Source organism: Labrus mixtus, chromosome 4 (genome assembly GCF_963584025.1).
Source record: "Labrus mixtus chromosome 4, fLabMix1.1, whole genome shotgun sequence".
NCBI classification, from domain to species: Eukaryota; Metazoa; Chordata; class Actinopteri; order Labriformes; family Labridae; genus Labrus; species Labrus mixtus.
Genome location: NC_083615.1, coordinates 22,021,519 through 22,048,732, shown reverse-complemented (window position 1 = coordinate 22,048,732; position 27,214 = coordinate 22,021,519). Strand labels below are relative to the sequence as shown.

General features: G+C 40.0%; 2 protein-coding genes across 2 annotated transcripts; one reads left to right on the top strand and one right to left on the bottom strand.

Annotated features, from left to right (window-relative positions):
- Positions 1–421: 421 nt before the first annotated feature.
- Positions 422–25,053, bottom strand: LOC132973122 (cryptochrome-2-like). Its single transcript, XM_061036380.1, has 14 exons — positions 24,741–25,053; positions 21,730–21,838; positions 14,495–14,637; positions 9,693–9,877; positions 8,555–8,643; positions 7,789–7,929; positions 7,534–7,659; positions 6,598–6,783; positions 6,318–6,469; positions 5,961–6,163; positions 4,973–5,053; positions 4,324–4,859; positions 2,058–2,624; positions 422–2,021 (listed from the first exon to the last, which is right to left on the bottom strand). The coding sequence occupies exons 1-12, from the start codon at positions 24,896–24,898 to the stop codon at positions 4,330–4,332; spliced, it is 2,103 nt and encodes a 700-aa protein (XP_060892363.1). The 5' UTR covers positions 24,899–25,053; the 3' UTR covers positions 422–2,021; positions 2,058–2,624; positions 4,324–4,329.
- Positions 25,054–25,939: 886 nt separating this feature from the next.
- On the top strand, positions 25,940–26,916 carry LOC132973606 (uncharacterized). Its single transcript, XM_061037152.1, has 3 exons — positions 25,940–26,077; positions 26,145–26,200; positions 26,278–26,916. The coding sequence occupies exons 1-3, from the start codon at positions 26,073–26,075 to the stop codon at positions 26,913–26,915; spliced, it is 699 nt and encodes a 232-aa protein (XP_060893135.1). The 5' UTR covers positions 25,940–26,072; the 3' UTR covers position 26,916.
- Positions 26,917–27,214: the final 298 nt, after the last annotated feature.

The window sequence follows — 27,214 nt, the reverse complement described above, 5'->3', positions numbered from 1 at the left end:
TGAGCTGGGCTTGGTTCACCAGTATGACGTATAGTAAAGGTATTAACAATCAGTTGGATGGACATTAGGATGCTCATGCTCAGAACCTCACAAACGTAGATTTTTTTTCCATCACTTTTAGGCGGTATGAACCAGTAATATGTTCACTTCAATACTTGATTTGTCTTTTTTCCATCCAAACCACGGATTTGCTCTTATTTTGGGTTAATATAGAAGGAACACAAAGTGCTCTGAGAGCCTTTAAACTCTTTGCTTTTTTGAGACTTTTGATTAAGAAAAATGTCATCATGTTAAATCCCTCGCAGGGTTTATACAATCGGTTACATTTAGGAAAAAGTAAAGGCTGTAGTTGCTCCTTTGTTTTTAACCTATCATGGAACTTATATCTAGCAAAAAAAGAAAGACAACAATACACTGCGAGTCATAATTCCTCCAGTAGTTTTAATGAAAATAAATTCTTTTTTGTACAATACAAAACAAATAAATATCCATGGAGCCCACAGTTCTCAGACAGACCTCTGGCCCCGCTGAGTGTCGTACTGTTGTTAGTCGGAATGTGCAGCTAAACACAAGATCAGGGCTTGTGTTGCATTCTGGGTAATTGGGAAGTGTGAGGTTTTTGTTTTATTACATGTGGTTAAGCTAGTTGAGAGCCAGGCAGGCTGAACTTGCTGATTTGTAAAATTTGTAAAAAATTTAAGTCGTCAGGATTCAAACAGCTCACAGTGCCAACTTGTCTTTAACAGCAACAGTACAACACCTGCATAGGCTGAGTTTGTCTCTCCACATTCTTTGATCCCTCTTTGGGAAAGCATTGACCCATCCAGGCAATATTCAATATTGAGGGGGTTTCACAAAGTTCAACTGCTACTTTATGGCTTGCTTATTCTGCACAGGGTTAGAGACCAGTCAAAAAAAACCAAAAAAACAGTGAGGATGAAACACTGATTGTCATTTTTATATATATAAAAAAAACAACTCTGATTCATTAGAAAATCCTCTCAAAGATTAAAAAAAAAAAATAAAAAAAATGTGTGGTTATTTTAGTCCTCTCACGTTTGGTTGGTAGGGTAGGTTTTTTTCTTCAAAAAAACCAAAGTTATTATGTGCAGTGTATAGAAGACACTTTTGTATGGGGGGGGGGGGGCTTTAAAGAAATTAAGCACTCAAATTCATTTTCACAAAAAATAAAAAATAAAACCTGCAGTTTTGGATTTTTACAGTACACTTAACCCTTCACTGCCACGTGCCAAATTTGCAATAACTACCACCCTCTAGTGGATGCTTCTGGTACAACACATCAGGGCAGAAACAACATGAGCCTTTGTGAAACCTCCTCCATTAGACCGTTAGTAAAAACAGACAGATTTTACATATTTTATATACAAACTGATAAATATATGGTGAGAACAACACGCTACTTCTTTTCTCTACATTCATTTCACACAAGCCGTCTTTCCAATTGCCAGTGCAAACTATGGCAAATGCAAAAACATTTGTGTTTTGTTTTATTAAAGCTGGTCACACAGAAGGTCTCACCTTACCTTTTTTATGTACAATGTGTCAACCAATAGCAATTTGCTATACTCTCGTAGTGACGCTCCAAAACAGAAAAGGGATTTATGAGTCAGAATATAAAAATGTTTTTTTTTCCTTTCACTAATTAACATCTTTATTTCTGCTAGCAAAAATATCAGATCTTTACCAAAACATTCATTGACATATTAAAATGTAGAATTTAAATCATGTTTTTTTTAGTTTTTTTTTTAGTGTTTTATTTTCATGTGGTTCCATATCATCAGGGCCACATGGACACAAAGACCTGCTTTATCCCTTGCACAGAAGTGTTTTTTTTAAATAACAAATCATCACAGTTTTCCAATAAGAGTAGAAAGAGGGGTCCATAAAGCAGGCCAGGTATGTACACACCAGTACATTGAAGGGGCTTCCAATGTAAAAGTGAGGTCAGTTGATCAGTCTTTAGCTGTAGAAGTGTTACTGTCGTCCTTTTAGTAGCACGCCTTTGGTCTCTCAGACCATCTCTGTGCGGTTCTGACGTCATCCACAACTTATTTAAATCTCATTATTTTTAATAAAACAATTACTGCAAATGGTCAAAATATGCAGCTCTATTTAATGACCTGGAGTTTCATTTGTACACTAACCAGCGGAGCCTAAAGAGAGGGTGGGGTAGAGACAGGGCGGTGTGTTTGGACGGCTGACATTCCTGCACCACCTTATCTCTGAGGAGAGAACGAAGACAAGCAAGAGGAGGTGCTGCTGCTAACGCTATGATGCACAGGTTCAATGTGTAAGAACTGCAGGGTGGAAATGTACAAGAGAAGATTGCTCATTCCAAATACTTTGGAGGAAAATGACTGTCTCTGTTTCCTCACAAAAGCATCGGTTTTCATCATTTACAGTCGTTCTATAATTTATTTGACGACTGTATAAATATATGTGAAATGTTTTTGTACGGTTTCCTCTTGTGTCGTATACATGCTGCTTATATATATCTATATATATAAATATATATATTTATGACGTCCAGGTATCCAGAAACCTGTTTCTTGTTTCTGTTTGCGAGTCCAGTTATTTGGAAATGGACGTTTCTTCAACCTCACCTGTAAAAGCAGAAAACACTGTTTTAGTTAAACAGGAATCACAAAGTACTCTGATTATCAAACATCAGAGGGTTACATTTCTTATTGCTTTTCTTACATTTGCTGGCAGAGTAAATGCCTGGTCATGAAACAGAGTGTAATACTCTGTTATACCAAAGGATGTCTGTGCTGGATAGATTCAGCTTGATGTTTTGGCCACCTGCAGGGCAGGCTGGTCATCTTGAATGTAGTATGGGAGCTATCAGATAACAGTCTAAAAAGGACACCCACTATACCAGTGGTTCCCAAAGTGGGGGTTGGGACCCCCAGGGGGGTCGCCAGCCACCAAGAGGGGGGTCGCGAGATGCCTTCCATAAAAAAAATCAAAAATCATTTAAAAGTGCATAAGTATATATTTTTACCCATTTTTGTAAATATAAAAAAAGTAGTCCAATGTCATATAAGACAGTATCATTAAGTGAAATGAATGTGTACATTTTTATTGTTTTTAGGCTGTTGTATTATTTTGTGTTCCTAGTTTTTGGATAGGTTTATTAGTGTGTGCGTGGCTGTCGCTACGTTATATACCTAACTAACCACCTTAAAGAACAGTGGGGGGTCCCCAGTTTCTGTCACCCTTATTTTGGGGGTCACGACCTGAAAAGTTTGGGAACCCCTTCTCTCTCTCTGTGTGTGTGTGTGTGTGTGTGTGTTTTCCAGGGCGTACATAAACAGAGTAAATGGAAATCATGAAGAACGCTGACCTACATGCAATTGGTTTTAAACTGAAGAGGTGTCAAGTTTGCTCACAGCCAGATTCTATTCAACACTAAACAAGCAACAGAAAAACAGAGAGCTATCAAAATGTTTGTTCGCTATTTTTAACTGTTTCAATTATGTGGGAAAACATGATGCTAGTTTCAGTTAAGAAAAATATTTATTGTTCTATTGCACGATTTATTTCTATTTTATTTTTATTGAATTTCCATACATAAGTATCCGCTTTCAAGTGTGTACAGAAGAACCGTTATTCTCAAAACATTGTTAGTAGGAAGAGGCAGAGCTCCCTGGAGCCTGTATTAAAGTGAACAGTAATCATTATCAGCTGTAACATTTCTTTACCTATTATAGAGCCGCTGCAGCCTAATATAGGTAATAAAGGACCCTGCTGCCCTCAGGTTTAATGTTGACATAGGAGGAGCTAACACAACCTAACAGGACTGTCCAAAATCAACAGTCGCAGTCTCAATGCAGTCGTGAGATAAAGATTACCACAGATGCAGCAGGTCCATTGTATCATTGTATCACTGCTGTCTTTTTTAATTGTAAAAGGTTCAAATGTTCAGCTTACGTTCTAAAAGAGTTTCAGAGGATGATTCAATTGATGTTTATTAATTGATTAAAAAACAAGCTTTTTACTCCTTTTTCATCTTATTTAGTTTTAAATTGAAACGATGAAAAAATAAAAAGAATTAGGATTTAAAATGGTTTAAATTACCCTTAGGTTTAAAAAAAAAAAAACCTACATTTGATCTACATTTCTTCTGCAAACAAGGAACTACATGTTTGGTAGTTTTAGATGCCTCTAGATGACTGTCCTCACTGTTGAGACTGAGAGCAGTAAAATCCTGCCAACAGTATACATGTTTTAGTAATGACATCCATGTTGTATGTACTGTATGTTTCTTTGCTGTTAGAAACAAGATGCTGTTAATCTTACCTTGTATCACTGCTGATGTCCTCTTGTCTCTCCACATGTCTCATCCTCCATTCTCTCCTCCTCCTGCTCGACGCCCTCCTCCATTTTCTCCTCCCCCCACGCATCCTCTCTCTCCTCCTCTGACCTCCTCTCTTCCTCCCTTGCTGCTGCTGCTGCTGCTGTGCAGAACAGTCGCCCTCGTTGCCTCTGGCTGCGCCGGACTCTTCGGCTGAGGTCTTTCCTCGAAGTCTGAGTTGGGGTAGTCGCTGGGCTGGGGGGTGGGGGTAATGAGGGACATGAGGAGGAAGGGGTGGAGGGTTTGGACCAGGATAGAGGACTCTGAGCTGGGGAGGGAGGCGTAGCAGTGGAAGGAGGGAGGCAGGCAGATGTCGATGTCGACGTTATGGCTGCGGAAGGATACGTGGTCGAGGAGGTGCAAGGAGTCTGGTTCTCGAAATCTTCCAGGTCTTCATTTGGGACGTAGGCGACTGTGGAGGAGTCTGGAGCTGTAGAGCAGCCGGCCGCTTCAGCGCCTGCAGGACTTCTGGGTGGAGAGTCTAAGAAAACAACAGAGTTTGACTGAGATGTATCACAGTAATAATCATGGTAACATTTTCTAGATCCTCAATGGGAAAATCAAATTAAATCTTGCTTCCGTGTTCAGTCCTACCAGGGCCACTGCTGGTCTGTGACTCGTCAGTCATTGGTGGCTCTGCCTCTTCTTGGATTGTTGGGACTGATGCTAGTAGACCTGAGACATATACACACACACTCAGCTGTGACAAATATCCTCGACTTACTATTAGGTGTAACCACGGCATAAATGTATCTGTGAAAAAAACAACACCTCTGGATCTAAATTTGACGGCATTACTGTAAAAGACTTGTTCCATTTACCATCATCAATCTATGATTTCCATTTCTGAAATATGTCTACTGATCATTCTGTCTAGAGAGTTACAAGAAAAGAAAAGTATCTGAGACTGGCTCAGCAGGGATGAAACAATGGAGCCAGAACACCCATACTGTATTATTATTAAGTTTTTGTTTTGACGTAATGTTGATAAAGCGATGAAAAGTAAGATCGTGAGTTTGTGTATTTTGTTTTATTTTGAAATTGACCGGACACCTTGTCTGACTTTCTGTCCAGCTTGATGCCTGCCTGCAGCGTACTCCGTCGAAAATAGACTCGCTGTGTATTTGATACGGAACAGAGCGTAGTGGCGCTGCTGGCACGCTACTGAGACGGACTGCGGCGCTCGCTGTGGAAACACAATCGCTGACTAGGGTCGCCCCTGGCGCTGACGGACCGCCGAGCACACGGAGTATGTGGAAATTGCGAGTCCAGGGATGTTTAGTACTGCCTCTAGTTCACTAGCACTGCTGACTAAGACATCCACCTAATGGTAATTCTGAAAAGAAGTTTAAAGACATCAAACAGTGATTGTAAAATCATTGTACGGCTGTTTTTTGGACTTGATTGGCTTGTCCTGCCTTGGTTTGATTTTTATTAGGCCATAGTCTGTCTAATGGACAAACTGCTAATGAAAGTAGTGGTGTTTAGCGTGGTTAACCGTAACCCTTGAAAACAGTAGTTGTTATGGAAACCACATATGCTGGTGAATAGTGGGAAGTTTAGTGTAGGCACGTTGACTTACTGAGCCCTCTGTAATGGGAAAGTTGCTGGTAAACTTGTTTCATTCTCTCGATGTTGAGCCTGCTGCACTCTGCGTGGTTGATCATAGGTTTGGGATAATGCACTCCCACCACACAGTTTGCCGCCTTCTGCACAGAATCGGGGGCGTTCCACGGCTCATAGATGTACCGGTTTGGGTAGTCCTTCAAGATGGGGATGTAATGCCTGCACGATATGTCAAATAAAAGAAGACCACACCATTAGATCTTAGATTTGGTTTGCTGCAAGACGATAAAACATGAAGGAAGCAACCCTGAGTAAGAAGATATTTAACATGAGAAATAATGTGTTACAGTTGGAGCTCCGGTGTGAAGACTACCTGATGAAATCCCCTGATGGGTCTGTTCTCCTCCCAAAGCCGACAGGACAGTAGCAGTGGAAGAACTGCTGGAAGAAGGCACTGCAGGACAGCCACATCCAGCTGCCAGCGTTTACACTCCAGTCTGCATCAAGCAGCAGCTCCTCAAACACCTGGAGGAACACACACACACCTCTACATGATGAATGCTGTCATGATGAATGCTGGCCCAAAAGCCCTTCATTCTGCAAAAGTAGACGGTTTAAAATCAAAGATGTGTTTGAGGAACTGATGTGTGCACCTTCATGCCGCTCTCCCAGCTGATCCACAGGTCGCCCCTGGTGAGGAAACAGGCCACAGCATGTCGGGCCAAGTGGTGGATCCAGCCCTCTTGTCTTAGCTGAGTCATGATGGCGTCAATCCAGGGAAAACCTGTCCGGCCCTCAGCCCACTTGGCCAGCGCCTCTGGGTTCTGGTCCCAAGGGATCTGCAATTTAACAGGTGAACGGCAAGAAAACAAACATATTTAGAGGGATAGCAGAGATGAGACAAGAAGAGAGACAGCAAGAGAGCTACAGACATCGTGTATGTGTGACAACAGAAAGGAGACAACACGTCACATTTTTGAAACTTTGAGCCCAACTTCCTGAATTTTTTCCTGCAGAGAAATTTGATGCCTATCAAACTGAATATTTGTTGCCCAGAACAAAGAAGGCTGCAGATTGTGTGTCAGCATCAATGCTTGTTTTTTTCTAATATACCAGCATAGCCAACACAGGTTTTTTTTTTGGTAGGAAATAGAGAAGATAAGAGTTGGGAGAAAGGAGTTGCAGGTCGAACTTGGGTTTCTACTACTGCTCATTGTTCGCAACATTTTGGTTGAGTCAAATTTATTGAGAACTAGATTATTGGTTTGTTCAAGGGTTGCCGGTATCCTTATGAATCCATAAAACAAGACAATGTTACTATGACAACACAAACAAAGAAATTATGTTAAAAGGCTACATGGGTTACACCCTATAAACATAGAAAGACAAATACATTTAGGGGCTAACACCAAAACCAAGATCTTTAAGGTTCAGTTCACCAGTGCACAGAATTGAATATATTTAAAATACGCCATTTACTTGAAGAAACTTTAACCAGCCCCTCATTGAAGATCTGGCCTCATATCTACAGGTCAGAGCTCTAATGAGAGTGAGCTTCTTCTTTTGACCTGAGTGTTGCTCAGGCTCACCTGTACACAGATGGGGTTTCCATCCATGCGGTCAAAGTTGGGATTGTTTGTGGCAGCTGTGTAGAAGAACTCTCTCCATAACAACTGGCCGAACAGCGACAGAGGAGGACTGGAACGCTTCCGCAGCTGATGGAGAAGAAAAAGAGGCACAAGGAAAGAAAAAAAAATAATAATAATTTTCTTCTTATTCAGAATTTGATTTCCAAAGAGAGAACTGAGAACTGTGTGTGATGTAAACTGGACTCTGTGAGTTACCTTCATGTAGAGTTCTCGGAGGTTGTAGTACAAAACCCTGCAGGACAGACAGCCGAAGCGCAGGAAGGGGCTGAGGCCAGTGGGACTGGCATATAGAGTACACATGTTCACCCGAGGGTGCTCAAAATTGGCCACCCACACCTGCACATAAAAGACATAGTGAGTAAGATTCTCTGTGTTTTTAAGCCATCAGTCGACAAAACAGGACCACTTTAAAATGGGAAATGATATTGAGCTTGTACAGCACCTTTTAATTCTTCAGACTACTCAAAGTGCTTTTACAGCGCAGGTCACACCTACACATTCACACACTGATGGTAGAGGCTGCAATGTAAAGTGGCCAGAAGTAACTAATAATGTGCATACATGTTCATACGCCGCGACAAAGCAGCGGGAGCAACTTGGGGTAAAGTGTCTTGCCCATGTGGCCGCGGGAGCGGGGGATCAAACCCCTAACCTTAGACTGACTCTACCAACTGAGTCACTGCTGCCCCAAAATGCAAAAATGCAACCTTGTGCTCCTGGAAATGTTGATGAGCATTATTGCTTTAAAGAAAATGTGTTCATTAATTGACTAACCCACTGATTGAATTATCGTGCATTAATAGGCAGATTAACAACAAGGGTCGTAAAGAAAACACAGACTCGGCTTTAAAAGGATTAACGGTACGTTATCCCATCCCTTTACAACAAAACTTAAACGTGGCATCTTCAGTTCAGTTATTCAGAGCGGTCATAGGGTTTGTTACAGCAGCTTCTTGTTTACCTTTTTGTCCAGATGTTTGTTGAGTCTGTCTAAGGCCTCAGACTCTCCTCCATGCCAGATAGCTGGAGATAAACCCACCGTCCTGAAACCTGGACACATATTGACAAGGAGACATGGTCAAAAACACCACGTGTTAAAAATGTAGTGTTTGAAGGTCACTACTGGAGGAATGTGTCAGAACTTAGGAGAAAGAACCCTTTGAACTTGTGATGTGACTCTGATCGGGTACATACAGTACGCTCTGAGAGGTGATGTTTGTTTTACTGTTGCTGACTGAGGAGTTAAAGGAGCATTTCAGCAACTTTCTGAACCTATCGGTCATTTTAACATCAAATCACATGTAGTAAAGGGAGACGTCTGTGGAACCAAATGGTCAGACTGTTGAATTTATTAAACTGGATAGAATCACTATACAGAAGAGGAAAGAAATACATTTGTACTACATTTAATATGACTGATAAAATGTATGGACAGCAAGGCCTAGTCCACACGTAGAAGGGTATCTTTGAAGATGGAGCTTTTTTTACGCGTTTTGGCCTTTCGTACACACGCAAGCTGCATTTTAGGTCACTGAAAACGCAATAGAAAACTCTGTTTAAGGTGTTTATGTGTAGATGGTAAAACTGAGTTTGGGCTTTGTAACACTGTTTTTTTCCTCAATTTGACGTCATTGTGCGACCCTGCCACTTTTGAGATTACAATTGCAGACGTAACAAGTACATGTACATGCTAACATATACATACACAGTTTCTCTTCCACTATGTTGACGAGCAGAGACGCCTGAATGGATTACAGATCTGGTAGGACAACTTTGAAAACTAAATGGTCCTTGCAGGAGAATGGGGAGAAAATCTTCGGACGTCAAGGACATCGTTGTCGACTTGGCGTGCTCATGACAGCCGTTAACAGTGCGTGTCTGCGTTTTCATGTGGACGGGATTATTCTTTTTAAAAGGGAGGAGGAAAACCTCTGTTAAAAAAAAAAAACACCTGCCTATGTGTGGACTAGGCTGTAAGCTGGACACTAGCTAATTACAAGTGAATGGACTAATCCATTATTCTCCTTGTTGACCCTTCAGTAAACCCAGGCATGCTCAATGAGGTGTACATAGGTCATAAAAACACACTGTCATGTTACCTAGTTCTTCCAGTGAAGGTATACCATACAGCTGGTCGTGGTTGTCAGCTATCTTAGCGTGACATTTGTCCATCTGCTGCTGGCTGATGGGAGGCAGAGGTCTCCTGGGTAACTCCAGTCTGTTAACAATGGTCTGAAAGCGCTTAAAGGTCAGAGGAGGACTGTTGTTGTTCATCTCTATTATCCTGTGACCAACACAAAGAAGACAGAAAAGTAGCGACAAAATATTATACACAGGTTTAGAGTAGGTTCTGTCAGCAGCAATCTGTGAACTATAGATCTGGTGACACAAATCAACAATACGGGTGTATTTGAGGAGGTACAGTTAGGCCAGTATTTATTTTTTTCTTTTTCATTAATGTACCGGTAATGAACAAAATCTAATAGTTAGTACATTACAAGACTTTTACAAACACATTCATGAGGGATGAAAAATATTATCTATTTTTGTGTTGTCAGGGGAAAATCCCCAAAAATATATAGATTTTTTTTTTTTTTTTGTCAACACCCACCCTCTCCTCCCAATGTTTCCTGTCTCTCTTCAGCAGTCCTATTTAATAAAGGCAAAAAAACATCACTTAAAAAATACATCTGAGAGCAGTGTGGCCGACTAATTGATACATTATAAATTAATTAGACAACGACACCTTGATGTTGCATTTCAACTGTTTGCCTTCAAATTACAACGTGCTGTACAGAATCAAGCACATATGCAAACATTCAACACTTCAACAAAATGAGAGCTTTTATTTTGCCAAAGCCAGAGCTTCAAATAAAACGTGTTGAAATGTACAGATCTGGTAGAAGTTAAGAGTACAAATAATGTACAAAGTAAGACATGAGTAACTTCCAACTAATACTCAAAAATGGTGAATAACAGAGAGGGGGTTAGAACTTTAAGGGAAACTATAACATTAGGAAACTGTGTGCTGTGTACAATGAAGAGTAAGGGCCTGATCACACAGAAACAGGTCGCATTAGGTGTGGCTGATGCAAAAACGCCTGAGCGCATCTGAGGGGGAAATCAGCTGGGAGCGCCTGTGGAGCAGGTCTGCGAGCACATACGGGAGATCAAATAAAATAAGAGGGAAAGAATGGATTTGAGCAAATGTAGAGCTCGACTCGCTGTTGTTTTGCTTTTTGACGAGGAGGGGGAATAATGTCATAAAAAGCAGAGGTAAAGCCTCCTACTTGATTTTATTGGCTGCTTCAGCCAAAACTGACAAATGGACAAGCGCTGCAACTCCGTATCTTGAGATGGAAAGTTTAAATTTTTTTAATAAAATACTTTAAAATAGCATCACACAGCAGCAGAGAAGAGAGCGCGGCAAGAGCGCTACACACAACGGTTTAGCAGGTGACGCTGTTCCAGCAATGCACCTCAGATATGTGGAACAGCTTGAAAACAAACTGACAGCAAAGCAAAAACCTAATTCTGTTCAAGACACTGTAAAAATATGTTACTGCAAAAGGTATAATGAAGAAGAGATCAAGACAACTACTTCATTTGAATGATTCATGTTTTGAGTTCTCTCTGGTTTAGACACAGGGAAGATATCTGCAGTGTGACCTTCATTCTTCTCCCTTACAGACATTTACCGTTTGTATGTTGAATATGAACGCTGACATTGTTGTTTAGTTTCTTTTTTTTTTTTTTTTAGCTTTTAACATTTATTTATGGATCTAGTTTTGTTATATTTCTGAAATAGAGATTTCAATCAATCAATAGCAGGGTCTCTCTAAACTATATCAAACTATGATTAAATACTTATTATAGAAACATCATAGAAAACAAATGTTCTTATTATCAAGCTCTGTACTAGAAATCAAACTTCCTTAACTGTCAAAAGATCACAGTAACAGTAAAACAAAATCATACACAGTGTGGGAAACTGAAACCCTTGGCTGAAGAAGCTAACTCTGTCTTATAAATATGATTTAAACCTGGACATTTGTGTTTCAGGATACTGATATTGTTGTTAAAAATCAATATAAATGAATAGTACATATTTTAAAATCACATGAAATAGGAGTTCAAGTTGCAGCAGACTTTGCTTTGTATCTTTTAAAACGATCAGATAAAGCTGTTAGCACATGAGAAATAAAACATTTATTAGTTTTATTATGTCTCACTAGTTTGTTATTGAAGTCTGCTGAGATTCTTTGCTTTGGAAAGATGATATTTAAATCTACATTATCACATTTTCCACAATAAACTATAATTCCTCTGCAGCCCTGTAAACATCGTTAAGCATTTTTGAGCTGATGTTGTTCATAGAATTAAGTCAAGGGGTTTAGAGATCATAAGCAATTGTCAGTGAACATGTATGAATAACATCAGTATACGCCTGGATTAAAGGGTTGGACAGCAGGAAGGCCAGACAGACTGACGTGAACAAGCTGTACGTGCTAAAAGAAAAACCTCTTAAAGCTGTAAGAGTCCATCTTTAAGGAAAATATTTCAGCATTCTGTCTCCTTTTCAAGTGAAAGTGAAGCTCTGTATATATAATTTCTACCTTGTACAACTCTATATCTGTGAGGCCGTACTCGCTCCTTGGTTGGTGGATTCACAGCAAGGATGGTTTCCTATTGGTCAATTCACTGTGGCCACTGTGTATGAGGCCGGTAAGCTGGGCACATGTTCACCAGAGCGTGCACACACACACACACAGACACACACACACAGACACACACAGACACACACACACAGCAAAGCTCCCTCCTGCTGCCTCATCCATTCGTTCAGTATTCTTACATAATGAATTGGAATATTACGAGGCTGTTTGTGTAATACGGTGCTGTAATACTGTCAGTCCCAATGCCCTCCATGCACAGGACACAGAGAGGGTTTTTATAAGAGGAAAGTCCTTTGGCACTTCTTTCCATCTGACTCATGCGGGCACCCTGTCACAGCACATGGACAGGGGTGTGACCTGCAGTCACATCACATGACCACCGGAGGGCTCTGCTGTGTGTGTGATGCTGTAGTAACAGATGTATCATTCTAATATCTTCTTGTATAAGGTGGACTTCTGACTTTTTTTTGAATGACTAAAAGCTCTTGAACTACCAGCTGTTTCAGTTATCATGGTTTCATTTCTTGTGCCTTTGTATCCCTAGAGTCTGTGCCACATGAGAATCAAGTTCCTTTTTGTCATTCATTCATAACGTTTTAGTAAACACAAAACTTATAAATACAATTCTGAATGTAGAAACATGGATACAATATTTGTAATATTCTAAGAGTTATTTAAAGTCTATATTTGGTCAGATTTGTGATTTTCATATTTGATTAAACCTTTATTGCCTCTAGGGGAATTAGAGAGCCTAAAAAAACAATACAAGTAACGACAGACTTCAAAAGCCTACACAGCATTAAAGCTTCACATGACTTCACATGATTAGGTTAGGTTTCAATAACAAGTTCAATAAAGTGCAGAGTGCCATGTTCATAGTGTATGATGAGAGCTTATTAAGCAGCTGGTACAAACAACGTGATGCCTCTTTTAGTCCTCATCCGGGGCATTCTGGACTTGCGCCCTGAAGTCAAGAGTTCACACTCAGACCAAAGGGGGGCGCAGAGGGTCTGCTGTCATCTTGTTGGCTAATCTCAGGGTGTATTGGTCTGTCAGGTAAGAAATGCTGCACATTTACTTCCCAGTTATCTTTCTGCTTAGTTTAACAATCTTGTCCAGTTTGTACGGACAATGCTCCTCCCACACGCTGAACAAAAGGTCAACACACAAAAGGGTGAACAGTGAAAAGCTGTTGTAATAGTTCATACAGTGCCTCAATGCTTTTTTCCTTTCCGATGTCATTTCATGGTGCATCTTCAAATATGTCACGTCCCTAAAATCTGTACAACCTTAAGGTCATGTCTGGTATGTTACATTTTGTATGTTTTGCAAATAATGTGAAATCTATCGTGGTTGGTTTTTGTTTAACAACAATCTCTCACAGCTAGAAAATGGCCGCAGCCCACTTGTTTTCGGAAACTTTCACACCATCTCAAATGTACATTTTCAAGTACATGTCTTAGTAAGTCACACCAAAGACAGAAAGTTTTCTGCACAAAAACAAGAATTAGAAGAGCTTCATTGGTTTTTATTAAACAGTAAAAACATGAGGTCATAATGAAACAGGATTATGACCTCATCCCCCCTCTATCTGTGCACGACAAAAAGTCGAGAACAACTGATTCTTTTATTTTGTTACTGTGACACCAAAATTTGAATTTGGATGTACCCATGGGTTTTAGTAAAGTATGCCTCAACTGTTGATGCAAGCTTGATATTCACTGTGACGGATCAAACAACAGCATAAATAAACTTAAAACAGTCTGTGTAATTATTATCAAATCAATCCCTCAAAAAGGATTCGTGAAAAATCTGTAAGCTCAAATGAGTAAATGAGTGGCATACTCATTGATAGCCAACACCACGTTTCTCTGTAACAGAGGCATTTCCTATTCTGGTATCTGAATCAACAAAACTTCATGAAATAGCAGTTAGTCAGTCTGTTCTGCACTGTGCACCAAGAAAAAAAAAACACAGACTGCAAAGCTAAACTCAGGAAAATATAACAACACTTATTTAGAGCCCTGCTTGTATTGGTCAGCTGAGAGCCAATGAAAAATGTCCATGAAAGTACAAGTGCTACTTACTCTGAGTCGAGAGCTTGATGATTGTACCTGACACATTTTTGTCTAAAGTTTATTCTTTGGGTGCGTTATTGATCTCAGTGTTGAGTGTAAAACATTCAAGAACAATGGCTACTTTGTGTGTGTTTGGCTTTCACGCACCTGTCCAGGTTGTAGAGGGTGTGTGAGTTTCTGACGAGGGTCTCCACGCCAAACTCCTGAGCCATTTTGATGATGGCTCCATCCCTCTCCTTCCCATAAGGCTCGGGGTCATATTCAAATGTCAGCCTGGTCACTTTCCACTCCTTCAGCCGGGCACGGGAAGAAAACAAAAACAAAAAGAGACCGGAAGAGAAGGAAAGATATTGTTAGCCGAGCAGTGAGACACGCACAATGAAAAAAACGTATATCATGGTACCATTCAAGTACATTCATACTAAAAAAAATCCCCCAATAGTTAATCATCCATCATTAGAAGTTAAAATAGCTTATTTCAATGCTGCTGATAAAGATGATATCTAGATAAAACATTAACAGCATGCCATTCTGTAGCTCCTGTATTGCTGTGTGTGAACACTCTGCAGCTAAAAACACACACAGAGAGGTGTTTTACAAAGTCAGGGTCACCTCTGTGGTGTCTCAGGTAATCACTGAGAAATGTTCAGTTTAACGGTGACACACACACACACACACACACACACACACACACACACACACACACACACACACACACACACACACACACACACACACACACACACACACACACACACACACACACACACACACACACACACACACACACACACACACACACACACACACACACACACACACACACACACACACACACACACACACACACACACACACACACACACACACACACACACACACACACACACACACACACACACACACACACACACACACACACACACACACACACACACACACACACACACACACACACACACACACACACACACACACACACACACACACACACACAAATGGTGGATAATGCTATTTTTAAAAAATCCTCATCATTACTACTCTGCTTGAATTTTTTTTTTTAAAAGGGTCACAGTATATCTAATAGCCCCCTGAACATACACCAAACAGTACCAGGTCATTCTGTTGAAAGACAAAGGAGGGAAAGCTTTATTGTGCTACATTCATTTGTCCATCACAGTAAAGCCTACACTTTCACACCCAGATGTTCCATTATTGGCAGAGCTAGACTATTGCAGTCTATAGCATATAATCAAGAACTGCTGGTGTGTTATGTAAAAGGCTGTTATATAGACATGGTGAGTGCCTCATTGCTCCTCCCTGCCTGAAACTAAATCTCATCAGGGAATGTTATAAATGTTAACAGGGTCAGCGTCAGCTCTCAGTTCAGTGCAACATTAGGATGCAAACTATGACACTCTGTAGAGTGTGTGCTGCTGGTGTTGCATGTGTTTAGCAACAGTGGACATGCAGGCCAAACATTAACAATGTCATTTTGTTGCAATGAAAGCAATTCCTTTAAAAATAACTCAAGTTTTCAGCACCTTATTGGAAGACAGATAGAGCCGGTCAATGGTTCAAAACAAATCACTGTAGGAAATGTACATTTATATAAAGAGGTGGATACTCAATTTAAGCCATTTTTTTTTTACAAAACTGTATCAAATCTGTCAGTGGTCAACATGTATTTTTCTACAGTATTTCTTAGATACTTGCAGTACAGAGAGAGAGAGAGAGAGAGAGAGAGAGAGAGAGGACCAGAAACGTAAACAGAACGCTTGCCTGTGCTGACATTTTCAGCTATCTTGCTCCTTAATCCATAACACAACATGGATTTTTGCCATACCGTCATCACCAGTTTAACCACACGTTTTGTTTTAGTCCACAAACACAAGGCAACACTGCTTGCTCAACCTACAAGCCACAGTGGCTGGTAATGAAATAATGCTATAAATAAGTAGCATGTAATAGTGATTTGTGACTGTGTCTCAGACTGAGACCCCCGGTCTCCTGCCTGAGCAGAGCCAGCGGTCTCTCACACACACATACAGTGATTAAATGGCCTTTCCTCCTTGTCCTGTCAGTGTTTACAATGAAAGTGAATTGTGGCACAGCTACCAGGTGAACTTGTATTCTCTCCTCTCCCAGTTTCAGCAAACAACACTCAGCATTAGTGTTAAGCTTGTTGCTGTGCGTCTCTTTCTCTCTGTCTGGGGCTTTGACTTAGGCTTTGTGCAGGAACAGATTTGCATCTCCATTCCAACATGTCTACCTGCTTGAAGGTGTGTTTCAACTCATGTCTTGCTTGTATTAAGTCCAAGATGATGATAAGAAGTGCACAGTGTCTCAGTCAAAGGAGCGCTGTAAAGAATAAAAATTGACGACAACGCTGTCGAAAATCTCTGCTAATTGTAGCTCCGTCAACTCTTTATTCATTAAGACATTCTATTCCCGCAAAATCTTTCACAATAAAAGTCCCCACTTGTCATGCAGTAGAGACGATTTTATTATGATAGAGTCATATGTGAGGTTTTCGGAAGTAGCTTAAAACATCTCTGCAGGAGAGAAACTTAACTTAAAACCACACAGATTCAGTTAGAAGCTGCTGAGATCTTAACGCACAGTGACTTTTAAAAAGCATCTTTCTTCGGTCTCATGCAAAGAGATGAGATAGATATCCCATCAAACAGGCTTATTCTTCGTGTCAATGTTTTCATATGCTCAGTCCCTTTTAATACTGTGAAATAACCGTTACTGGAAAAAGCAAATGAAAATACAGTGATATGAATCTGAGGTCATATCCCACCTCTACTTCTAAAGAATAAAACTCATTCAGTTAAAAAGCTAAACAAAATAATTCAATGTTTTCTTGCAACTTGCTGCCTCCCAGAGGCAAAAACTACATGTCTCCTTGTCGTCGTACGTCTGTGAAATAAGCATTTTGATTCAAACTTTGTTAAGAAGCACACAAAGGTAACACAAATTAAAGTGCCATAAATATTACAGGATGCTTTAGAATTATTTTGCAGGGATTGTTCCTCACAAAGTGTTACTGGTGTCATTCATTAAAACGGAGCGCAAAACTGTTCCTGCGTCGTTGAAGGCTCTGTAGTGCCTACCAGAGGGGAGAACTTGTAACAGGATGTGATGCATCATGGGCCATATTTTCTGCCAGTTTTCTGACTGTGTAGAAACAAGTCCTGGGTAGAGTGTAGGTTTGATGATGTAGAGCACAGATTTGAAATCCAAAACAAGATCAGTGAAAAAAATTGTCCTTAAAGGGAAACTCATAGGTGTCCAGTAAGCGCCTGTGATGTCCTTTAGAGGGGCCTATGACTTTCAAGGGATTTCATGACCGCAGATGTCAGTGCAACTGGCCTGCAGCAGTCATTTCATCCTGTGATGTTTTCTTCTACAAAAGTAGAGTGACAGAGCATTTGATGTATTTAGGAATACAGTAGGTTCTATTGTTTACACAGACGTAAACAAGGCTCGGTTCATTTCTCCATCACAATCGAAAGGCAGAACAACATCTGCCTTGGTAACTTGTACAAAGAAGGTGGAATAAAGGCCCTGCATTGACATTCTAAACAGGCTGTGGAAAAGTGTCAGCTCATCTGTTCAGCAATGACTGGAGGCAGGATGGTGACAAGCCTTCTGCTCATTTTGCACAACACCAGATCTTGTTCTCGTCGATAAAGCTGACAAACATCCTCTTCACAGATAACGGTGGGGTGTATGGGAGTTTGGTGAAGGCAGGCATTTGTTCACTGTTGTAGAAGGTGAGGGGTGAAAAAGTGGGATTTTCAATTAATCCCATGCAGGTTAGGTGGTCCTCATAGTTTGAAGAATGGGTCTCCAGGTTTTGGAGATTTTCTGCAGGGCTATCCTATCCACTTAACGTACTTGTGGTGTATTGATGGGTTAATGCATGGGATTATAATGGAGACTTTGAGGTGTTTATCTTTTTTCATTCAAATGAACCATGACTTTCTCACCTCACGTTCAAATCTCAACTGAGCATCATTAAGCTCATTAAACCTTTAATTAAATGATACACAAAACGTGACGCAGACTCAGTACACAAAGGGACACCAGCAAATTGTTACCAATCAGCAGAAAGCGACAAGGCCAGTGATTAGGGGCTGAAGTGATGAACGTGATATTAACATTCAGTGTTTCCCCTAGGTTTACAGCGTGGGGGGGGGGGGGGGGGGGGTTGGGGACAAGCCGACATGGCAACACAAACACTTGAAGGAATCTTGGTGATCATGTGTTACTTGACAGCTGTCCTTTTCTATCGGAAAGGTATCCTTAAATGACTTCTTTCCCTGATTTCTGACTCTATCCACTATCCTATCCCTACAATAAAAAGGCACAAAAAGGCCAAAAATAAACCTTAATTTTTTTTTTTTTTTTTTTTAAAAGGGGCCGCCCCCCTAATATAATGGTAGGGGAAACACTGACATTTGTTTGATAATGAAGCCTGTTGATCCTCTATCATTCTGTGGAATATCAGAGCTGCACTCCAGACTCAAGTCCATTTTTAAACCGCGAAAAAAGGCGAGAACTTATCAGCATAATGAACACATAGATCCCCATTACAAAAAGTTTGTCTCCTTAGCACACAGCATCATCATGAACTCACAGGTCACATCTCCCAGTCTAAGTCATTCACAGCATGTAGAGATGTTGTTTGTGCATTATAATGGGGCGATCCGTCAAGACAGTGAACTTCTGTGCCAGCCATAAAAAGAGCCTCCCTTTGTGGCACTATGTAATCCATTCATTGTCTTTAATTCTCTCTAGGGGTGTAACGGTACACAAAACGTTTTGAAGCTTCGGTTTGGTACAGTAAAGGGACCTGATGCAACACTTTTTTTTTCTTTATTAGGAACATTTAGAATTTCCTTTTTACACATTGGGCGAAGTGCAGCATCGACAGTTCAGACTTGTACACCTGTTCAGGTTACTTTTTAATAACATTTTAAATTAAACATTGTAAAAAAATAACAATAATAAACTTATGCTGCATCCTTCAACCAAAAGAGTCTCCAATAAATAAAAGATATGAATGAAATAAAGCATTTTAGAATGAAATGAAGTAATTAATATAGCCTATATGTAAAAATATAATTTTAATTACAGTGACACCTTTTAGTTTATTAAGCCAACAGTTTTTTGAATGCCCTTTGAGCACATAATAAACCAAATCACATCTGGGACAGTATAGTTTCATCGCAGAACTATTAATATTTCCCTCTGTCGATATAAGAACTTCAATGGCATTTGTTATGGCTTCAATTTGGAACATTTTAAAAAAGTAAATAGGAGTATTTTAAAATTGTGATTGTTATTAATTCCAGCCTCAACTATGATTCACATCAAGATTGATTTATTATCAACATTTATTGAGAGCACAGAATGACTTGTTCTTAGGGTTTCCTACAGTAATTTTATAAAGAAGTCTTGTCATTTCATCAGCTCTAGCACCAAACAATAGCAGCATATCGCTGTCCCATTCATTGTGTGATTTTACACAGTATGGTCTGGGACAAAGGTGGATTTGAAACAAGACCTGAGAAGGTTCGGACAAAGTTGCACCAGCCTCTATTGTGCTGAAGATCGTAATTATTAGGCGTGGAGACCATTTTACAACAATAACAGTGATCCGTGTTATGTGGCTACTCCAAACAGATACATAGGGAGGAGAAGGGTGAGTGGATTCTAGAGGTTGTAGGTTATTGTTTCATTTTGGACTGGGCGAGGGGAAAGGAATGTGCGAGTATCAAACCTGCAGTAAACCAATTCAATTTGTTGGTCAGACAGTGGTTTTCCACTGTGTGGGGGAAAGTTTTGTGTCTTGGTTATATTCCAACAGTAACTATATAAAGAAGGTCCATTATTATGCAATCTTTTCTTATTTTCTACCCTGAAAAAAAACTACTGCAGAGCTATTGTTCAAGATTCATCAAAAACTGCTGTAGAAGCCAACAACTCCTTGTTGCTACGTCTGCTAACACAGACACACCCTCAAATGTGTCACAGCCTTGTCCCTTCATTACAGCTACTCCCTCCACTGCTGACAACAATCATCCCCATTTCAGCTTTGTTCCTTTTATACAGAATAAAGAGGAAGACCAAAGAGGAACCATGTCTGCCTCAAACAGGCTGAGTTAATAAGGATTTTCTTGATTGATGTTGTAAGGGCTACAGTCTTGTAGTGCTTTCACACTTGCACAAAACTCCTGAAGTTTTCAGGGTGAGCTGCATGTGTGAACGCATAAACAGCCAGTTTTTCCCCTAGGACTTTATCTGGCGTTAATACACCCACCCCTACTATCATTATTTTCAGTAGAAAGTCAGAGGGAACTTATGTGAGAACACAGCAGGATATTATCAGGAGAATTCAATTCTCGAGTGAGTTGGAGGGGGAATGACAATTATTCCCTGCATTCAGGGCACGACAATACATGAGACGGCTACTATCTCCATGCATGTAATTAAACTGCTGCATTATGTTTTATGTTCTCCAGTATGTTCTTCTCTGCTCTTTAGTTGATATAATGATTCTAATGAATTACATACAGCATTTATATAAAGGCAAATAATGTCTCCTATAACGTTGTACAGCAGACTCTGTTGCTTTGTCCGCATCATTTTGTTAAATCATGTCTTGCCTCAGGAGAGCACCCCCCCCCCAGGTGGTTTACAGGCGGTAGAGGGGGATGTTTGATGTTGATATGGTAAGGGGTGAGAAGCTGGGACATGCAGTAAAACCAGGCAGTTTATGAGCAAGTTGGTTTTCCAATGTAAGGGGATGTTCTTCAGTTCTTGTGTATCTGGTAGAGCTAAAAAGGAGTTATTAACCCTTCAGTGAAGCTCATCTTTAATATTCTCATCTCCTTAGCAACTTTATACAGGATTCTGTTCCTTTTTCATAAGGCATCAGAAATGATGGAGGAAACTGAGCTTTTTACATTCCAGTGTAAGTGTAATGCTTTATAGAAGGTTTTAGCTGGCTGCTAGGCAAGATGGCTATTTTGGACGCATGATTAAAGGCTTTATAATCCAAAGACATTTCACATGACATGAGTAAATAGCCCACACTTGAAATATGATATCGGTTCCACATTTACCAAACATCCGTAATAAAAGCAGTAAATGTACCTGCACCTTTCAAACAGATGCTGCTAACACCAGGCTGGAAACTTATTACCCAGATTGCAGTTTTTTGCAGCAGTCATCAGAAATAAAGCTTTTTGTCTAAAGAGAAGGAGAACTGTGCAGTTTTCCTGGTCCAGAACCTTGGTTGTTTACTGGGTGGTTTCCAGTTTTGGTCTCTGACAAAGGGAAGACAGGTGTTTGGCAGAAATACAGACCTTTAAAAGCCTCGGGAAAACATCGGTAGGTTGTCCTCTGACTACAAACAATCTGGAGTTGAGTTTCCTCAGACTGTTGTCCAGGTCCTCCAGAGCCTCCAGCAGAAATCTGCACACAGACACAGAGAGGAGAAATGTACCTTATGAATAAATATCCCCCACTTTCATAGCAGCATGAATAACTGTGAGGTATTGGTTGTTTCTCAGCAGTGATAAGATAGCAAAGTATTTGAAACCTGTGTAACAACACACACTGGATGTTATGAATATAAACTGAATGTCAGAGTCAGGAATGATACAGCTAAACACACAGAGGACGAAATGCCGCATAGCAGGGTTGATGGTTCAACCATCTGTAGTACCTGTCACACTAGTGCACCTTCTAATTAGCTTCCTGTGACTCTCTTTCATCATTCATTCACAACTTAGCAATTTAATCGTCATCGACTGAAATCTTGTCATAATCTGTTAATCAGCGGATAGGTATATTTAGAATTATAAGTTTGAAACCACAATGTGAAAAACTCAATTTTCTATTGACAAACTGTGAGGGTCAAGTTGTACTGGGTTTGAAGAAAATGGTTCATTCATGGACTAAACAGTGGATTGATTTTTGTTAATTCTCCAAAACTGAAATCAATCCAGACATATATTACTGAGGCAAATGTGACAATAAACTAAGACACTGATTAATTTAAGCATTTATCAATCAGCCTTTCATCCAAACAGACAAGAAGGACTCACAGTTTATTAACCTTATCTGACATCTATTTGTCAGACAATAATAATACAGAGTTAGGCCTGTGTTTTATGGCTTCTGATCAAAGGTGTATAATAGATTAGTGGGTTACTGGAACCTGCTGACTTTCAGCCCGCTCGGCCGTGACCAGTGACCTGCTGGTCCTCAGAAATATAGTCCATTTTGTGCCGTTTTCACACTCACACGAGTCGTTTCATGCCGTGCGCAACACGATACAAACAGTAATGGACAGTCACACACATTACAAGATACCAGCAGTGTAGATGTGAGGAGCCCATCAAAGGTTTGACATGAGGAGGATAAACAGTTGATCCTCTTGGCTTTAGAGTACCTCTCTGTCAATGGCAGGATTTGGGAGCAAGCAGATTCAAATAGAATTTAATTAAAATCCCCTTCATTTTATTTAGCTAAGGAGGGACACTTAAATGATACAACCTCCGTGTATGAGAGTGAAGTACCACTTTGTAGGAAATATTATCAATCAATATTGATAATTAACAAAAATAAACATGATACAAACTCTTACCGCTCAGAGGCAGACAGGTAAGAGTCTGTAAACTGATCATTTCTTCATGAGAATTCAGCCAAAGGGAGTGAAGCAGTATACTTCTGCTTCTATCATTTGTTACATTAATGAGTTACATTAAAAACATCGGGCCAAAGATTTTTTATTATGGCTGTTTGAATCTTTCGAGAATGTGAAAATGTAATGCAGAGAAGGTGATCCATGTTTTATTTTAAAAGATAATTTAATACCTTTGTTTGGTTTTACTTTAGGCTACACATATAAAAAACATTCGCACCATAAATTATGGCATATAAACAGAGGAGAATACAGGTAACAAAGGGTTTGACAATCCAAATGTTCCAGTGGAGATTAGATTGGCGTGAGAATGAGAAAAGTTCATGTAAACTTTGGAGTTTTTAATTTTTGGGGGGAATTAACTGTTACTTCACAGTCAGTGTTTTACTATGAACAGAAAAATGTATTTACATTACATTAGAGTTCCAAAAATCATTTGTTTTTGCTGTCAATTGTAGTGCTATAAAGAAAGAAAATCTGTATCAGCAGGTCAAACCAGGTAAAAATAGAAAATTGCAAAAGGCCACAGAAATTGCAATGGGTGCTTCTCTACTTCTTAGGTCTGTTGGTCATTGTTTACAGTCCAAATGACAACATGAGGTGCAAGAATGGAGTTACGCTTGGGAGGTAAAGTCTACAACTGCATTTGTTATCTACAATCCTCTGCAGATATCTGTTAACAATGATCAACAACAAGACTCTCAAGTGTCTTCACACAACATCTAGTGACTTCTTAAGACTGTAGTTCTCCCTCCTTGTTGTCCACAGTCACAAACAGACCACTTCTGAGTCTTTTTTGCAAAGTATCATTAGATCACTGGGGTTTTTTTGTTGCAAAAGTCAGCTTTAAAAAAAAAACCATTAAATTGTTATTTGATACATTACTAATGTGAAATTAATGAATGCGTAATGATCGTGGCGATTATCAAGCCGTCTTTATTTGTCAGATTAAAATCATACCATCAAAAGCCCTTATTTAATCCCTCATGTTCACCAGGAATGTTTATCAGATCATAAGCTTTACATGAAATCCTTCATTTTAAAAGAAACCTCCATTCATGACATCTGTGCAGTGTGTCTCTGCGTGTCAGCAGCAGATGTAAACACAGTGAAGCCTTCAGCCCACAACATACTGCGCCATCCAGTTTTTATATAATTACAATCCTACAGGTTGCTTACATAAAATGCAATAATGAAGCTGAGGTTTGCGTGTTACTACCGTCACCATTTTTCGGTATTTTGCACTAAACACCTCAAGTTGTGAACATTGTGGACTTGTTCTTTCTAATATTATTTACGTCTTTAGTACAAATCTAACGCTTGTTTACTAGTTCACCTCTTTGCCAAGAGTACGCGTACACACTAATACTTTAATAAAAACATGGCCATCTTCTAGTTGTGAACAATTTTCATTTATTTAGTATATCAAAAGGCTGTTCGTGTTTTGGTATTGGGCTTAACATAGTTTAAATGTATATATTGCCAAGAGTTAGCGTAAAGAGTTAGCTTTAGCTATCTGCGTGGGGCGGAGGCCTAAGCCTTAAAATCAAGCATTGCTCGTTTATTAGGTAATGTTTTCAACAAAAAATCATCTGACAAATTGTGTAAACATCACTTGTTATGTTTAACGAGTCTTAAATGTGTCCCAGATTGAATTAAATCACAAACCTCCATCGGTTGATTCCCACGTTAGCGGCACCAGCGAACCACGGGTCCAGGATATAAACACAGCGCACCGTGTCCGCTCCGTTCAGGGCCTCCTGCAACGCCGGATTATCATGCAAACGCAGCCCTTTGCGAAACCAGTGCACTGAATTCACCACCATGATGACTTCTTATTCCATTATCAGAACAGAAAAATCCTGAGAGATCGGTTGAAATGACGCCTCAAACGCACGAATATCCAGACTAAACCCGTCACAGTTCAGGAGACTCCCGAGAAACTCCACAGGCTGTCAAACGAAAACCAACACTGAGGGGGCGTGGACAGGTCCCCGTGTGAGTGTGAGGTGTTGTTATCCCTGTATGTGATCGCTGATTGGACGGATGGTCAGACGTCAGTATGAATTATAAAACCAAAAGGACGGTGATTGGTTTATTGACAAAGGGTAGAACGCAGTACAGTAGAGAGGAGCCATGTCACGTTTCCTATTGGGGGCAGAGTTTTTTTTACATTTCTCATTGCATTGCAATTTTGTAAATTTGATAAAATCTATATTAATTGTCCTCCTACTATAATTAGGCATTACTCCTCTGGTTACAATTTTCTCCCAAAATTACCAAGATTGAAATATAGTTTAAAATAAAGCCAGGTAAAACGTAATAATGTGAGTTAATTTATATTTAAATTAAAACTTTATTCATATTATTGAAAGATGTAATTAAAGTAGCTGCTATCAACTATTTTGGATTCTATGTGAACATTTTAAAAGTCACTCAACAAAAAGTAATCTAACATAATTTGTTATGTTTAACAAGTCTTAAATGTGTCCCAGATTTAATTAAATCAGCAGCAAATTGGTTCCAATTCCCATTGCCTCATATTCTTCTGATTTTTTGCCATACTTTCCAAACAGACAAAATTCACGTAAGGCGCACAAACCTCTTCTGTTCAATCTTAACTTATGAGTACCAATCCTTTATGATTCATGACATCCATGTCACAATGTTAAACAGGTGAAAGAATGTTTGAGTAGGGCGACGCCTAAAGAACACTAATTGATTGGGTGATGTGAACAGCTGCTCATAATTAGCACCAATTAAGTGATTCTTGAGAACACTTTAAAAGCAGCTTTGAGTCAAATGAAGGTATCACAGCTTTGCTCTCTTTGAAGACACACACACATCTCCAGCAGCAGGTATGACTTTATTCATTTTTGGTGGCAGGACATTATTTGTAAACTCTCTGCACTGTTTTAATTTTGTTGCATTTCATCTGCAGTTTCTTAGGTCAAGCCGCAGTGCCGATATATCAAGAAGCTGTCTATTTATCACACCAAAATGATGTAAGTAGTTGACTGCTTTGGCAAAATCTTTCGTCCGATGTAAACCTAACACGAGTCGTGTCTGTAGGATGTTGTGGATTTGTCTGCTGATTGGAAGCATCACCTGTAGTCCTGTAAATAAAGGTAAGATGACTTGCCATGTTGAGACAGTGACTTGTACTTTATCAATTAACCTTATTGTGAACATTTTCCTCCTTTAGTCTACAAGCCGGACACTGGTGCTCCAGCAGACACACTCTACATGCCACTGTCAGCTCCTGCTTCAGGAAGAGGGGAGAGTTCTGACCTGGGCAGCAGCTCGTCTCTACCAAGTCAATTCAACCCACGGGCTGTCTACAGTGCTGGTCTAGGCAGCTACAGTGGCTCTAGAGCTGGTTACGACAGCCCCAAAACGGCTGAGGGTAACAGTGGTGGATATTATGCGGCTGAGGTCTACACCGGCCCTGAGGTGGTTAAATATGGGGTTGCTTATGTACCTTCCCATGGGTCTGCGAGTAGTGCTCCAGGTGGCAGCTATGGTGGTAAAGCTGCTGGTTCTTATCAACCAGAGGGCTCGTACGGGTCTGTTTCTGCTCCTGGAGATGAGAACGGGGACTCTGGATCTGCTATAGACTACGTTGGAGAGCCTCAGCCAGTGTTAAGTGACGTGTCTGATCTGGAGCCAGTCTACTCCTTCAGTTCTCGTTCACGCTACCAGAGAGGAAGCGCGACGTTTGTTCAAACCCACTACAGCCCAGGAGATCCTTTCTTCCCACCCATGCCAGTTTACAACCCCCCCATGAAGACTGGTTCAAAGCAAGGCAGTCCTGCTGAAGCTCCACCCAAAGGAGGCAACTGAACTCTCGTAAGATGCAACTCATTTCACATAACTATGATTCCTTATATTTGCGATCTGCTCAAAGTTAACTTGCTGTGTTGTTGCCTTACAGATCTGAGTTTGGCGATTTCCCCATTGTTGCCTTGTGATCATAATATGCCAATAAACTGGCTTTCATAAACCTGGCTTTGTAAGATGTCTTGACTGCAAATAGCTTGAAGGGAATTATTTGAATAAATTGCAACAAGCTAGAAATGGGTTTTATATAGGGCTGCCATCAGCTGAAAAGTACAACCCTAACTGTCTGGCTCAAAGTGTTT